The following is a 17,338-nucleotide window of genomic DNA, read 5'->3' as shown; positions in this document are numbered from 1 at the left end:
AGAATACAAAGTGTAAAGAGCTCACTTTATATTATTAGTTTTGATTACTAATATGTGCACTCTAAAAATGATAAACAAAAGAAATAGTATTTTTCAATTCACCTCATACAAGTGCTGTAGTGCAATCTCTTTATCACAAATGCACAATTTACAAAGGTAGATTTTTTTTTGTTACATAACTGCACTCAAAAACGAACCAATGTAAAACTTCAGAGCCTACAAGTCCACTCAGTCCTCCTCCTTGTTCAGCCAATTGCAAAGACAAACAAGTTTGTTTACATTTATGGGAGATAATGCTGCCTGCTTATTATTTACAATGTCACCTGTAAGTGAGAAGAAGGCGTTCGAACTTTTGTAGCTGGCATTGCAATGTATTTACATGCCAGATGTGCTAAACATTCATATGCCCCTTCATGCTTCGGCCACCATTCCAGAGGACATGCTTCCATGCTGATGATGCTCATTAAAAAAAAATGCATTAGTTAAATTTGTGACTGAACTCTTTGGGAGAGAATTGTATGCCTCCTGCTCTGTTTTACCCGCATTCTGCCATATATTTCATGTTATAGCAGTCTCGGATGATTACCCAGCACATGTTGTTCGTTTTAAGAACACTTTCACTGCAGATTTGACAAAATGCAAAGACGGTACCAATGTGAGATTTCTAAAGATAGCTAAAGCATCTGACTCAAAGTTTAAGAATCTGAAGTGCCTTCCAAAATCTGAGTGGGACTAGGTGTGGAACATGCTTTCAGAAGTCTTAAAAGAGCAACACTCTGATGCGGAAACTACAGAACCTGAACCACCAAAAAAGAAAATCAATCTTCTGCTGGTGGCATCTGACTCAGATGATGAAAATGAACATGCGTCAGTCCACACTGCTTTGGATTGTCATCGAGCAGAACCTGTCATCAGCATGGATGCATGTCCTCTGGAATGGTGGTTGAAGCATGAAGGGACATATGAATTTTTAGAGCATTTGGCACGTAAATTTCTTGTGACGCTGGCTACAACAGTGCCATATGAATGTCTGTTCTCACTTTCAGGTGACATTGTAAACAAGAAGCGAGTAGCATTATCTCCTGAAAACATAAACAAACAAACTTGTTTCTCTGAGCAACTGGCTGAACAAGAAGTAGGACTGAGTGGACATTGTTTTATTTTTGAATAGTTTTTTTTTACATAATTCTACATTTGTAAATTCAACTTTCATGATAAAGAGATTGCACTATGGTACTTGCAATAGGGGAATTTAAAAATTATTTAGTTTTTTACAGTGCAAATATTTATCAAAAATAAATATAAACTGAGCACAGCAAATGTTGTATTTTGTGTTGTAATTGGTAGAAAACATCCAAAAACATTTAAATAAATGGTATTCTATTATTGTTTAACAGCATGATTAATCATGATTAATTTTTTTAATCTCTTGACAGCCCTTGTTAGAAGTAGTCTTAGCAGATGTGGATTAGTGGTCAGAGTGCAGGTGGAGAAATTAAAGCTGCATTTATTTATTTCATTTATAACTAAAAGGAGGGAAAAAAAGCATTTATCCTTGGTTCCACTGTAACAAGAAATTTTGCTTGTAGCTGTTTTGAAAAACCTTGAAGCACCTTGACAGAGGAAAAAACCTCAGAGGGGGTTTAAAAACACTGTAAAATTCACTTCTCCCAATTTACATAATTAAGGTGGTGACAGTATCAGGCCACTTTGATTTGCATAAAACCGTAATTAGTTATAAGATTTAGGCTTTATATAAGTAGAAAGTAGTGTAAAAACAGAGAATTCAACATGGCAGACAAAATGGCGGTGACAGGGATGACATAGTTTAAATTTAGAGAGTGGAAAATTCCAGAAGTTTCCAGCAACTCAGGGGAAGGAGCTCTACCCAAGATGATGTCAGGAGGAGGAGCTCTGTATCTAAAAATAGGTATGACATAATGGGGAGGAGCTAGAAAAGCTAGAACCTGATTAGCTGAGATGAGCTGACCTTGAGAGAGCAACTAGTATATAAGGCCAACAGCTAGCAGGCTGGAAGTGTGGGGGTTTGAGAGGTTGTGAAGATCAGAAGCCTCAAGCAGCAACCAGAACAGCAGCAGCTAAGACAACTGCAGCAGCATCTTAAGAAGATTCCGGAAAACAGTTACCCAGAAAAACAGCAGCAGAATTCTAAAGGCCTGGCAACGACTTTTATAGCAGTGCAATCAGCAGCAACTGCCTGCAGCAACAGCCAACAGCTGCCGCTACACCTGCAGCAGCAGCAACCATCATCTCCAGGTGCTGACAACATCATCTCCAGATACTGACAGAGCAGAAGGGCCCCTGAGACGAGTCAGAGGGAATTAAGAAGATAAAGCGTAAGTCTGATTTTACCATCTCTTGTTATAGGGTGTTTGGGCATGTCTGTGAATAAAGCTGGATGCCTGTGCTTCTGAATGAGATCTCCTCCACCCATCTTGCAACTGGCTGATCACCACTCACAGGATGTTAAATATTAAATTATTAGATATTAAATGTTAGATGTTAAATGTTTAGTGTTAAGTAGTAAAGTTAGTGTTTAGTAAATGTTTTCTTTTTAATCTGTGAATATGATAATGGTTTCTCATATGTGTATATAGAGGCCGCGTATACTACATTGTATTAAGTACAGTATTAGATTTTAACACTAAGACTAAAGCCTTTGTGTATGCAGGGTCCCAATATGCCTATTATATTGTAAATGCTGCATAGACTAAGTCTCCTGTGTATCCTGTGTATTTTATTTTGTTGCACTGCTTTATTGTATAATTCTTAAATGTAATTCTATTGTTTTACTAAGTCCTATGTATCTTTTCTTGCTTTATTAAACTCTTTATTCTTTTTATTTCTGTTAAATAAATAAATCTTTTGTTTTTGAAGAATTTCTACTTGTGTGGGTCAATCCTTGAGCAGACGGCTGTATCCGTGTTCTAGGGGGCCCCCTGCAGGTAGGAGACAGGCCCCCTGGTAACACCCTGGCCACTTGTTACCCTTTTGTTAAATTAGAAGTGCTACTGTAGGCTAACATAATTGGCAGGCTTGTGCTCAAGGCGCTAAGAGCCCCACGCAAATTTGTAGGTAACATAATTGGCATCTAAAATTTAGGGTAACACCAAAACCCCAGTCATGAAAACACCAATACACATGCTTAACTTTACTCACATGAATAATCCCACTGAAGTCAAAGCAACTATTCATCTGAGTAAAATTAAACACGTGCATAAGCATTTGAAAGACCAAGGTCTAGGTGCATAAAGTTAGGCAGGGAAGTATCCTCTCACAGATAGCCATTTTTAAGGAGTTGCCTCTAACACAACATATGGGGCATAAATAAATTTCTGCTTATACTAGTTAGAAAAGCAAATGGAATGATACAGATAGTGCTTATCAAAATATGGAACTAAATATGTTTTAATTTAACAACTTGCTACTTTATGTGCAGAAGAAGCTGCCCTTTGAAATACAGGAAAGGCCACATAAGCCTGGACAAACTATGCAAAGCCTAATTGGTCTGTTAATTGAGGTCTATTGTAAGCAGCCACATTTTCTGCCAGATAGGGAAGTGAGAACACTCAGTTTGTCAGCAGAAGCTAGGGTATGTCTAGCATAGGACATGCCGCATATGTTTGCGATTAATATTTTCAGTATACTAAATGAAATCCACACAATTTCTGCATGCCTAATTGTAAAACTACAAGACAGAAACTTAGGTGGCAGAAACCATCTTACATACAAAATACAGTATCTTAAAAGATTTTTTTTTTAACAGATGAGCTGTTTTCTGACTGACTATATCAAAAAGCAAATAGGGATACAGTTTTCCAATAATGGTAGAATAAGTTCACTGCACAAAATCCATCAGTCACTATAAACATTTCCATCAGTCACTTAGTATAATGGGAATTAACTGTTTTGGTAATAGAATATTGTGAAAGGATCAATGCTTCCTGCTTTAAAAATAAACACTGAGGCAAAGCCTTGGTTTCTCTTTAGCGTTCATCTATCAGCAGGAGCCCATTATGCTGTGACAACATTGTATTCCAGACATAGTCTCTTCTAGAAAATACGTTGTGTAGGAACTTGAAGGAACTTCCCCTCACTGTAGTAAAAAATAAAACAACATTCTCAATGTAACTACCAAGAATGTACGTATTCAATTGATATTTATCATATACAATATTAAGTTTTATGGGAAAACCACAGCAACCTTCACTCAGAAATATAGGACAGCATGACAATGTTACAACCTCCATCTTTGCTACATTCTTTATTTGTATCCAATTTTATAAATACATTTCAGATGTAAATTAAATTTGTACAAAGCATCCACATTGCTTGTTTTACTAATTTAGAGTAATTAAAAGTGTAGTTCTTGTTTCCATATATAATGCTTATGACAGAGAATGAAACCTCATTGAAGCTGAGGGCTATGAGAGACTCCCTTCATTCAAGGATAAATGTAAGAAACAGTTAAGCTCCTTATTAAAGCAAAATAGCTGAAACAATAGGCGCCACCATCCAAAACACAGGCCACAAATAAGGCAGTCAGAGAATCTGAGCTATGTGGATGGAGGGGTTTTGCGCAGAATGAATGCAAACAAGTGAGGGGTGTGTGGCTGGGTATTGTTTGGTGACGGTGTTTGTGTCTACCACCAGAAGAAGCCACAGAAGCACTGGAAGCATTATCCTGAGAGAAAAAGGAGAGAGAGATTTTTGAGCAGAGTGCTGGCTGGAAAGGCAGGCCTGGAACTGTAAGCAAAGAAACTACCTCCTGTTGTTTGGTTCCTACTGTGTTCAGGGAAATGGGATTTAGTGTACACTTTTTGTAAATAAACAAGATTGCATCAAAGAAATATCTGATTCCATTATCAATTTCTCCACCAGATGGAAACAATGCACCAGACCCTGAAAATGGACTAACTGCCTGGATCAAAAGAGATAACAATACATTATCTGGAAGAGGAAGTAAAGAGACTATCATGTTGAAGATGATACTGACTTTGGTTCTGCTCCTATAATTCACTATATACAGGCATGCTGCTGCATCTGCAAAGAGCCCTCATTGAAGCCATCAGGGTTTCAAGAGGGCAGAGCAGTGAATTGCAGGATTGGCCCCTTAGTATTGTCACTAGTATTCATTTTATTACAATAACAACTAAAATATGCTAGTGTTGTACAAATCTATAGGGAGAGATATAGTCCTTGTAACAAGGAGCTAGATGGGGAGATGTTCGTCAGTGAGATATGTCAAATTGTGAGGTGAACATCATGAAGACTGAGAGATACAAAGAAATCTAAAAAGGTCAGAAATGTGGTCACAAAGTAAGAATCAATTTGAAAAATTATTAACTCATGTGGGGCAGGGGATAACAATTGTAAAAAAGACACACGGTTTTAAATTTGCTATTTGACTGCAAGGATAGCACAGCCTGATAATGGCCTCTTGCATTTTCACTTTTCCTCAGCATGTGTTTATATCTGGAACAAATGGGCTACAATCCTGATTATGGGCTGTGGGCATTACCATAATATAAATAATAATATTCCCTAGAGACAGAAAGTGCTTTCATGGAAGGGAGCTATGTCATGGAGCAGGGACATGATAGTCCCTCTTAGTAGACTCAATAATGTGGGGAATGGACAACCTTCAATTCCCATTGCATTGTAGAAGTACACCTAAAATGCTGTTTAGTTCTCAGTACCTCAATACCAAAAGACAGATAAGTGGGAGGGATATCAGAGGGTAGGTCTATACTTACCTGCCGGGTCGACGCGTAGCGTTCGACTTCTCGGAGTTCGAACTATCGCGTCTAATCTAGACGCGATAGTTCGAACTCCGAACGCGCTCCCGTCGACTCTGGAACTCCACCACCGCGAACGGCGGTGGCGGAGTCTACGGGGGGGCCGCGGACTTTGATCCCGTGGCGTCTGGACGGGTGAGTACTTCGAACTAAGGTAGTTCGACTTCAGCTACACTATTCGCGGAGCTGAAGTCGCATACCTTAGTTCGACCCCCCATCCTAGTGTAGACCAGGCCAGAGAAAAGCAATAAGTAAAATTAGGGGGCTGCAGAGGCATTGAATAATGAGGAAAAAGGAAAGGAACTAAATAGATGGGGGATAGCATTGCTATCTAAAAATATTTAAGTCTGAACAAGGGAGAGTGGTTAGAGTGGTAAATGGGGATATAAGTAAAATAACTGGATCAATAGCTACATGGTAGGAAAAATTATCAAACAGAGATGTGTGAGACTGTGGAATAAATGCCCAAGAAAGGTGCATGATTCCCCATTACATGAGACTGTAGCCCTGAGGATTAATCTGTTGGTCTGTATAAAATGTCTTTTTGATAAAAGTGTGTAGGCTGCATAGATTAATAGAATTTGCAATAAGCTGTAATGAAGATACCTAGAAACTTCTAGACCAGACATCCTGGCCTATTTCCTCTGTGATGCTGAAAGCAACCTTTAAGACCCTTACTCAGAAAAGTAATAATAGGAGACAAACCTACGCAAATTGTCTAGGGACTTTTTGAATATCTGCTAACCTTTCACCTAGTTAGGTGCAAAAGGAGAGTTTTTCTGCCCACAAATGTAACACGTACACCCGCAAGCTACTATATAGCTGTCATTAGTACGCACACAAAAGGTCAGCCAATGAAAACAGGTACCCTCACCTTTCCATGGGGGAAAGACAAATTTGGGCATAGGAGGAAGGATTTCTCCCTATAAAAGGTGTGATAATCCACCATTAGGCAGGCGATACACCCATCCTTCTATTCTCCATCGCCTCACCCTGCCTACACCTACGAAAGCTGTCAACTACTGATAAGTCGTAGTGTTCTGTCCTTTCACAGCTGTAAGTATGAAATAATTCTTAATTTCTACTTCACCTCTAAAGCATCTATGCTAAGAAGGGTTTAATTTATAGCCAGTCTCTTGGTAACTTCCTCTAGCAAAGGTGTGAAATCTTCTGAGTGCTATTGCTGCAAAGTGTATTTAGAACTGTGTAATATCATATCATATCTCTTAAAGAACTGTGATATTTTGTAACTTTGTAATCTCATACTGCTTTTAACATTTTACATTTACTTCTTGTTTTATTGATTTTAAATAAAAGGTCTTGTTTGACTAAACTCTGTCCCTGTCTAAATTTCCTGTTATACTCCAATCTCCTTGTATTAAATTCTGTGAAGCCTGATTCAAGACGAACTTTTATCTTCTGATCACACATATTGGCGAGCCATACCCATATTATTAATATCTGTCAATTATTATTAACATTACTAATTAATTAGAAAATTAATTATTAAATACAACTAAATTAAGTGGATAAATTCCACTGTCCCTACTAACCCTCCCCAAATCAGGCTACAGACATTTAGGGTCAGATTCTGATAACCTTATTCCGATTGATTACCTTATTTGGTGAGCAGTCACACCAAAATCAATTAGAGGAGTAAGCTACTACACAACTTGAATAAAGATATCACAATTTGGTCCATAAAGACTGATGAAAGCACTTTAAGAAACAACCTCCTTTTGGCAGGAGGACGGACTAGCTGGGCATACACATTCTTCTCATCTCCAGCATCTTCCTTATTAATGGCAGATTCTTTCTTGGATTGATTTTCCCCCACATAAAGATAAGATAAGCAGTTTCTTTGCCTTTGTTTATAATGCTCTCAGATTTGGAAATATATAACATACCTTTTAAAAAATCATGGGGGGCAGCCCTAATTTTAAACTAGAGGTTTACTGAATGTTACGTGTGCTGAAGAAATTAACTCCATCATATTTTGTTTCCTGCATTAACAATGTTATTGTGTCTGTGGAAGCCAGTAAATAATTAACAAGGATTTGAAGAGATCTTAATGAATGTTAGTTAGCAAGAGTCAGGCCATACTGTAACCTTAATGACGTAAGACTTGTAGGAGCAAAGATAGTGCGAGGCGACAGGACAGGAACTGTGTACAAAGTTATTACGACCTTGCAATCACTAACCAAAATGCAGGCTTGCTTTTTCTAGGATTGAGACAAATAAGATAAGCCTTTTTGCTATGTATAAACAAAATGTAGTTGTTGCTTTTTACTGTCTGTATTATTGTTAGAAATTGTCTGTAAAAGGTATAAAGGCTTGCTGTGATTGTTTACCAGTTGAGAGACCTGTCCAGGACTGGGGTGACCCTGTGTCCTATGGCACTCTCTCCCTCCATGGTAATTACTGGAGAAATTAAAGAATTTGATTTTGCTGCACCCAAACAATAAAAGCGAGAACTTAGTTTTTCTTCGACAATTTGGGGGCTCGTCCGGGATGGCAACGCCCACGGACCCACAGACGGCTACTACGGATCATTCCCCTTCGAACCCCATGGCGCCACATGAGAGGTATGAGACCTTTTGAAATCTCTATTGGGGTATCGGAGGAGGACTTTCCGTGAGGACGTCTGTCTCTGTTGGGCTCACGCCATCTGAACTTATTGACTGTGCAGCAGGATCAGATGCAAAGTGGTATTGGGGAGAGGCCCCAATAAGGTTAGTTTATAGCAGTACTGGGAACTGCTGAGTTGGCCAAGGTAAATGCATAAGGTAATGCATAAGGTAAATGCACAGGTAAATGCATTAGAATGCACCGGTGCTGAGGGGTTTTTACCGCCTCAAGAGGGGTTGTCATACCGCCTCATGGTATTGGTCCGGACCAGGTAAAGATGCATCATGGTTAAAATAAAAAAAAAAGAGATAAAAAGGTTAAAAAAAAAAAAAAAAAAAGTTAAAAAAAAAAAGGAAGAAAAAGAGGCCTTGGTGTGTGTGTGTGTACACCAGTGTGAGTGGCTGTTACCGGGCTAGCCCAGTAACTAGTGGATCTTTAGGAGATCCGACCCACGGTGGGCTGACTCAGCCTGGCATAGTCCGGCGAGGAAGCTGCCTGGGTCTAGGGGTGTGTGAACCCATCTTCCCTCCCCTTTCCCTTCCGTGTGGGCTACTGACAGTCTAAATATTCCACCTTACCCCCTAAGGGTGCCCCAGCATATTACATGTACGTACATTATGGTCCTAAAATCTGCAGGTATTTAAATGATTGGAATCTGTACATGCGTGAAAAATTCATTTAAACAATGTCCATTAGAAGGCACCTTCAATCGAGATAAGATCATATATCTAAGAGGAGCTTTTAATCACCAAAGAAAAGCCTCTGACACGGTGTGAGCAATTTGTCTAGGAACGGGTTAATTTGAAATTCGGCTTCACCCAGAGATAGGAGAAGTTGTTTTGTGTTCAAGGTCGAAAATCAGTGCGGACTATGCTAAGTGCAAAGGAAAACTGCTTTGCACTTGTGGAACATAGAGACGGGCAAACCGAAGGCAGTACAGATTGCGGAATTGGAATTATATTTGCAAAGCTTAACTTCCCAGTGAGACATGTGTGAGTATTAAAGTGGTTTAAGGCTTGGGGCATTCATGTTTTTTTTTGTGTGAGGTGGGAGCTTTCCCAATACTCTCCATTGTTGTTTTATTATTTTTAATGAAGCTTTAAAACTTGATATAGAATACGGAAACACTATTTGGTTTTGGTGCATTATTTAGCTTTGGCTTTGTTTTGTTTAACCGGTTACTGATGTTTTTCTGCTCTGTTCATTTGGCCGTTAGGTGTGTGAGCGGAACTGAACTTCTCGTTCGTAATTCCTCAGGGTGGAAGCCATGTGTGCGATGAAGCTCTGAGGTTGTCCTGAGATTTTTTTACAGTCCCGCCCCCCCGTAGCGGACAATATAATAGAAGTAGAAAAATTTGGCTTAGACTGTAATTTTCTCTGCTTTCTGTGTAATTTTCTTTTCTGTTTAAGTGTCAGCAGACAAATGGGTGGGTCTCTGGGTAGACCCCCAAAGGTCCTTCACATTAGATTTCTACCCCACATTTAGGCATTAGCAGCTTGTTACTGTATGTTCCCTACTAATTTTGTCCTATTCTCCATTACATCTTTATAACTGAAACAGAAGCCAATCAGTGAAGGTGAATTTGATGTTTAAGTCCATTAATTACAGAAAAAAAAACAAAAATTATTTATTTAAAAGCACAAATAGGAATGCTTCTTGCTCAATTAATTCCTGCTGATGAGCCAGCAGAGGGCGCATGGGAAAATGTTTTTGTGAAAATTCAATAGTAATGGCTATTTTTTTATTTGTTTCCATTGACTTCAGAGGAAAAACAACAGAAAATGACTGCAAAGGGCTGGAGTAAGCATGTTTGAGCAGAGCAGAGGAAAGCAGAAAAACATTTTTCTAAACCAATTTATTTCATATTCTCTAATTATTTTTACTGAGATATTGATTTAAAAGTACAGGTTGAGACGAGTGCAACAATGTTGCCTGAATAACTCTGGAGAGAATTTTAATCCCATCTGTTTAATCCACTATTATGATGTTGGTATCCAAAATATGTCTTAATATTTATACAGTCTAGATATGAAACAAGATGACATTACTAAAGTGACATTCAGTTAAGAACTATGTGTCCTATATGAAATACGAATCAGAGGTAGTCCTTACTCTGGCCCTAATCTGCTACATATAATTCTTTAAAATGAAAATGTATACTCTAATACAATGACAGTAAATAGCCACTGTTGAGATAAATAATACACAATTTTTAAAAAGCTCTTTGTGTTACTAATTGTAAGATTATTTTTATTATCATTTGTGTTGTTTTATTTACTTTTTGTATTTCATTCAGTTTGGATAGTGAAACTTCAATTTCACTTTCTGGTTTTCCTGCACTAGCGCAATATTATTACTGAGATTTCCAACACTCAAGGAAATTTGAAAGGTCAACAAAAATAGTTCTAATGTAAACATTAATATTTTCTTTGGAGAACTAGAGAAAAAATAGATTTTCTCTAATTATTGCAGTGTTCTATTTCTAATATCATAGTATTGCCAAGCATTTACAATTATGAGTCAGGCCCCAAAACAATCCTGTTTTTTATAAAACAAAAAGAACCCAATATTTACTTAGCTACTGGTTTTTGAGCAATTAGGGTTCACTTAGATAATGTTTTCAAGTTTCTCTTTGCAACCATAAGGCCTACACATTTTAAGTAAAAACTAAAGGTGAGATGCTCACCTATTCACATGCTTCCCACAGGTAGGGCTTTAAGAAACACACCATATTTGCAAGAGTTGGCAACACTGCTTATCATCTTACAAAATTTAATGGTAGAAATATTTGGACTGAGGATGCTGGAGGAGAGGTAAATATAGGTTAAGAAGGGGAATTGACGAGTGAAGTAGTGTTGATCAGGAATTTTTCAACAGACAATGCCCTTTTTGCATAATCAATTTTTTGCCAAAAAAAATTCCTGACAGAAAATTAAAATGACAGCTCAGTTTCACTTACAAGTGCCTTCCCTGCTTGTAGCCAGCAAGCCTAATGATTCTGTTTTGGTTCTCTTGAAACAGAATTTTTCTGGAACTCCCTTCCCATTAAATTTTTGTCCCAATTTGGGATGGGTTTTTTTCCACCCCAAAAATGTGAAATTTTTCATGAGAATTTTCTGGCCAGCTCTAGAATGGAGTGTTGATGGACTACTAAATGACTTAACTGCCAGCTTATTTCTTTGCTTTTTACCGTTTGCAGTGATGGAATATGCAGACTGGTAATCTTAAACCAAAACTGACTAAACTTTTTGGTGGGGGTATTTCACAGCCCCATTTCCTGGGCTAAAACCTGCAGACTTGCCCTCACCAATGTCAACCGGTAAAAACCTGTTCCCACTGTCCCCTCCACAATATGTTCTCCCTCCTGTATTTCTGGTCCTCACAGAGCTGGGGGGGGTTTAGGGGTGGCTCAAGGTGGAGGCCTGGGAAAGCAACATTGTGGAGGAGCAACTTGGAAGAAATTTGTGAGCATATATGGAGCTGTAGGGGGCCTCAGGATATGCATGTGAATGAGGATATGGGGAAAGAGGCACATGGGGAAGAGGGGGTAACAAGGTTATAGTGGAGAGCACAGGGAAAACAGCAGACTTGAGCTAGGAGGGGCTTTTTGGAAGGAGCAGCTATACTCTTAACAACTTATACTGCTTTTTCCCCATTCCTGTGATCAGTGGTTCTTGCAGCTTTAAGTCCCACTATTCTCCAATCCTCTCCCAACATGCCCCTGCTGTGTATCCCTATATTCCCTATTCATTTCCCTGCATCCTCATCCCACTGCTTCATGGCCCTTCACCTTTCCTTGGTTTCCTATAGAGCTGCTGTATGGTGCATTATGAGGATTTGGAAGAAGCGTCAGAACATCTGAGGAGCAAAGAGGTTGATTAAGGAAGAATGGGAGCAAAGGTAGTGACTGGGGATATGTGGGGGTGAAAAGATTTTTGGTGGGGGAACAAAACTGTGTAAGAGGGCTGAGGGAATGTAGTGTTTCTGCATCAAGGTATCACTACTTAAAGAGCTCCCTCAGTATTACTGCTTTTACTCTCCAACGGACCCAGGCAGTCATGCTGTGGGAAGCCTATGATATGCCAGTGCCTTTGTGAAGGGGAACCTGCCTCCCCCAGCATTGTTGCCTCAGTGAATCAGGTTATAAACTCTGATCCTCCAAGCCCCATTTTCAGGCTACTGCCTCACATACCTAGTCACTCTTTCTACAGCCTCATCTCTTTCCCATAGTCCAACCTTCCACCTTGACTCAGCAGAGATATGTCCAGAACACCACAGGAGCATCAGGGACAGAGCAAGATTAAATTTTTTGACAAGCTAAGTTTTGAAGAATGGAAATGATCATTTCTGGTTTTCAGTGATGTTTTTCCTCTAGTCTAGGAGGGGTGCTGACAGCAATGGAAGTAGCTGATATATCTGCATAGTTCTGTTGGTTCATCTGAGTGAAACTAAGATTTCATTTCTGCTTTAAATGCAAATTTCAAAGCAAATTTAACTATGGAGTTACATAGTAAATTAATTCATTCAGAGAAATAACATTGGTTTCCAGAACTAAATTGTATAGCATAATCATTATAGGCAGTAAAGATCTAAATTGATACTTACTGCTGTGTTTGCATTAGTGGCATGCTAGTATTATCATAGCTGTCTGTGTGAAGAGGTGGTACAATCTCACCAGTAACTGGGTGAAACACAGGAAGTGTTGAAAGAGGCCATGCTATCTCTCTATTTTTGGACATCTCACGAAGCTCTTTGGTGGATTTCTGTATAGCACTGTGGTGGACCAACTGGATGCTATGTTAAAAGGAAATAAAATAAATATTTTTCTTAAAAAGGGTTCTAAGAATATGGATAGTTTTGTAAAACCATTTAAAATCATTTTTCTTTAAAATACAAGGACTTTGATGCATACTATAGACTATCAGTAGAACAATTATAGTAGAGCTTCAGTATAAAACAAATATTTGTTATTTAATTTTGAAAGCAAGAATTGTTCTATCAGACTGCTGTGTGAAGAAGTATTTTTCTAAAATATTTTAGACTATGCAATATAATGTTAATATTCCTGCTGTAAAAATAAAAGTTTTGGTAACTTTTATATTGTTGTTTCTTGTGGTGGATTCCTAAATACTCACAGAAGCTTCGATTTTTATGGCAGAATATTATGTAGGCACAGGATACCTTTCATGAAAGTTCTTTCATCTGTCCATTGCCTTGTAAAAATGTAGATTGGGAGTCACATATGCATGAACATTAATTACATAATAATATTATTACTCTATAAGATTGTACGTTAAACTGATCTTTATTAATTACAAACCCTTTTTATTCTGACCTGCTAGCCTTGCCACACCTCTCTGTTTTATAGCAGCTTTCACATATATGAATTAGACTGTGAATCAAGGAGAGTGAGAGAAGAGCATGACACATGTATGAAGCATGACAAGCTACTGATAAATGAAAATTAAATGAGAAAGAAAAATAACAGGAAAGAAGACACTTACTCTGGTGTTTGCATGTTTCTCTTTTCCCTAAAAACAAAACAAAATTTATGAATTAAATAATAGCATTGATAGTTGGAACATTAAATCTATTTGCTGATGGAAAAAGTACATGACGTGGAAATGTTGACACAGTTACCACCAAATCAAGTTGGTAGCATTTGCCACCAGGTTAATGATAAGAACTGGATGAGCACACATATAGAGCTGTTGATACTGATGACAGACAGACAGACAACCTCACCCACACACAAGTGAATGAAAATGCAAGTTAAGGAAAAGGCTTCTGGCTAAAATAAATTCTATGACAAAATGAAATCAGGGTACATGTAAGAGATGGAAGAAACTACGTTACTTGCTGCTTTTGTTTCATATGTTTGGCTTTTATAACCCTAAATTCAATTTAGGTCCCTGGCAATATTTATTTTACTAGTGTTAGGGTCTTTAATTTTAATGTTCAGTGAATAAAAATTTTAGTCAAATTAAATAATTGTCCTGAATTGGTGGGTCCTTTATTTTTATTTTATTTTTTTTGTGCACAGACAATTTAACCATTTTGAATAGAACTACAGTCCCTAAATCCATTCTCTTGGAGATTATCAATAATTTTAATGCATGTTTAGATGGAAAACAGTACAATATATATTAAATATTTCTGCTGGTCTGTTTAAAAAGTATTTTTATGGACTGAATGATATTCTTCTACGGAATTCTTTCATGTGGATTACAATCTCAGAAAAATTTACAATTACTAATTAGTGTTTTAAAGTACTCACACTCCTTCCCGTCGGCAGCACATGATATAAGCAAGTATTAGAAAAAGCACCAGTGCTACTGCTGAGGGCACTGCCAGTGTAATTAGAAAATCCGAGTAATAGTCTCTGTTTTTCAGTGTATCAGGCGGTGGTTTATATTCTCCACCATCAGGTAATATTCCCTCTCCTCGGATCACATCCTGATAGGTGGAAACTTGTTTTGTTTTATCAACCTGATACACACACCAAAAAAAAGACAATTACATAACCAATTAACAAATGTATGTAGAAAACGAAAAGAATTTTTAACCAATCATAAATCAGAAAAAGCAACACTACACAACACAGCCTTTCAAATTATATGAAATCTCACAACTCCATTTATTTTTCCAAAGACTTCTTCATGGAAGGTATTCCATTGTCTTAATTCATGTTAAAGACCAAATCACAGAAAATGCTCATTGACCTCTGCTGTGACTACCTCAAAATGGTGACAATTTGTTACGTGAACTAGACTGATACCACCAATTAATTTTATGTAAAAGCAGCAAAGAATCCTGTGGCACCTTATAGACTAACAGACGTTTTGCAGCATGAGCTTTCGTGGGTGAATACCCACTTCTTCGGATGCAAGTAGTGGAAATTTCCAATTTCTCTGCTATGTACATTGGCCAAACTGGACAGTCTCTAAGGAAAAGGATAAATGGACACAAATCAGATATTAGGAATGGCAATATACAAAAACCTGTAGGACAACACTTCAACCTCCCTGGCCACACAATAGCAGATCTTAAGGTGGCCATCCTGCAGCAAAAAAAAACTTCAGGACCAGACTTCAAAGAGAAACTTCTGAGCTTCAGTTCATCTGCAAATTTGACACCGTCAGCTCAGGATTAAACAAAGACTGTGAATGGCTTGCCAACTACAGAACCAGTTTCTCCTCCCTTGGTTTTCACACCTCAACTGCTAGAACAGAGCCTCATCCTCCCTGATTGAACTAACCTCGTTATCTCTAGCTTGCTTCTTGCTTGCATATATATACCTGCCCCTGGAAATTTCCACTACTTGCATCCGACGAAGTGGGTATTCACCCACGAAAGCTCATGCTGCAAAACGTCTGTTAGTCTATAAGGTGCCACAGGATTCTTTGCTGCTTTTACAGATCCAGACTAACACGGCTACCCCTCTGATAATTAATTTTATTTAAGTCACTGCATAGCTACCAAATAACAGCAGAGGTCAATGAGCATACAATAAACTCTCTGAAAAATTATCGAAGTCAGAAAGGTACCAAATAACCATTTTTTAGTCAATATCAACCAGGGCAAGCTTTTGTACTTTTAACTAGAGCTATGGAAATTTTACAGCCAAAACTTGATTCAGTGACACCAAAACATTTTTCAAATTAGTGTCAATATAAATCAAATTGTTTATTTTGGGGGGGAGGGAGGGAACACCTAATTTCAAATTTTCCTTTGATTCTAAAAAGAAATAAAATATAAAAAGAAACACTGACAATTTTTTTTTTTTTTTACTTTTTGATTGGCTGAAAATTTCAAAATTTCATTTTCGGTTCAAGCTGAATTTTTTTTTTTTGGACTTGCCATTGACCAAAGAAACTCATTATTCACTCTTCTCTTCTTGTAACATAAAGCAGAAAGGGTGTATAGATCCCATTATTAGTTCCCTCAGATATCCAGTTTTCCTGTTTTTGATTAGGTAATATTTATCCTGCTTCTGTTCAATTATTCATCCCACTCACACTCCCAAAGTGTACTGTAGTCACTAGAAAGTAGAAGAAAGAAGCAATGTAGCACTTTCAAACCCTAATAAAGGGGGAGGGAAATTAATGTAATCAATTACTGTATAATAGTAAAGCTAAATTATTTAGTATTAACTTCACAATAAGGGATTTTGAACTTAATTATATGCCCTGGTTGTGCTTGTGCCTATTCAATCTCAATATAAAATAAAATTATCCTATATAATAACATATATGAACTAGTAGACTTCAGAATATAATTAATACATAAGGTGACTGTTTCTTTTATTCATTTAAATCTAGGTAACAACAGACTCATTCATTTCATTAGATGAAATATAGCCTTATCAATTATTGGATGATTTAGAAGACCAGCATAAAGTGACAAATTAAAACTTAAAAAGACAAATTTTAAAAAGATTACTAAAATATTTATTCAGTAGCTGAATAGTTGTACAAATGAAAACAGTAATTTAAAAAAATTGTTGACTAGAAGACCATTTATCTCCAAAGAATCTATGACATCACTAAAAAACAGATATTTTAAAAGCACTTTTGAAGACTCATTCTAAACATTGCCATAGCACAAGATAAACATTTTTGATCAGTCATATAAATGAAGTTAGAGGATCTATTCAAAGTTCTGGTTCCACCGAATTAAAGAAATTATGCTGATCTTCAGATATATTGTAAGTAACACTTTGACTAACTCATTCTCATTCTGCATTATTTTATTTATATATATAAATGTATTTATTAAGAAATAGATCAATAGCAAATATCAGATTATAGTAATATAAAAATATGTCCTTTGAATTTATTTTACCAAACAACACTAATTTTTGTTATTTGATAAAATAAATTCAAAATAC

The 17,338-nt window shown here is 37.3% G+C and overlaps 1 protein-coding gene and 1 long non-coding RNA gene across 10 annotated transcripts in view; one reads left to right on the top strand and one right to left on the bottom strand.

Annotated features, from left to right (window-relative positions):
- Positions 1-17,338, bottom strand: part of SGCE (sarcoglycan epsilon) — a 107,398-nt gene that overhangs the window by 44,237 nt on the left and 45,823 nt on the right. For all 9 annotated transcript variants that reach the window (XM_045008211.1, XM_045008216.1, XM_045008214.1 and 6 more), the window contains 3 exons: positions 14,726-14,937; positions 13,953-13,979; positions 13,054-13,242 (listed from right to left, as the gene is read on the bottom strand). In XM_045008211.1, coding sequence (XP_044864146.1) covers positions 13,054-13,242; positions 13,953-13,979; positions 14,726-14,937 — 428 coding nt within the window. The remainder of the gene's footprint in view (positions 1-13,053; positions 13,243-13,952; positions 13,980-14,725; positions 14,938-17,338) is intronic.
- LOC123365403 lies at positions 1,580-5,754 on the top strand. The gene is made up of 3 exons (XR_006577568.1): positions 1,580-2,357; positions 4,675-4,769; positions 4,903-5,754. It is a non-coding gene; the product is annotated as an uncharacterized LOC123365403 (long non-coding RNA).

The sequence above is a fragment of the Mauremys mutica genome, chromosome 2 (assembly GCF_020497125.1).
Source record: "Mauremys mutica isolate MM-2020 ecotype Southern chromosome 2, ASM2049712v1, whole genome shotgun sequence".
NCBI lineage: Eukaryota > Metazoa > Chordata > Testudines > Geoemydidae > Mauremys > Mauremys mutica.
This window is presented reverse-complemented; position numbering and strand designations above follow the sequence as displayed.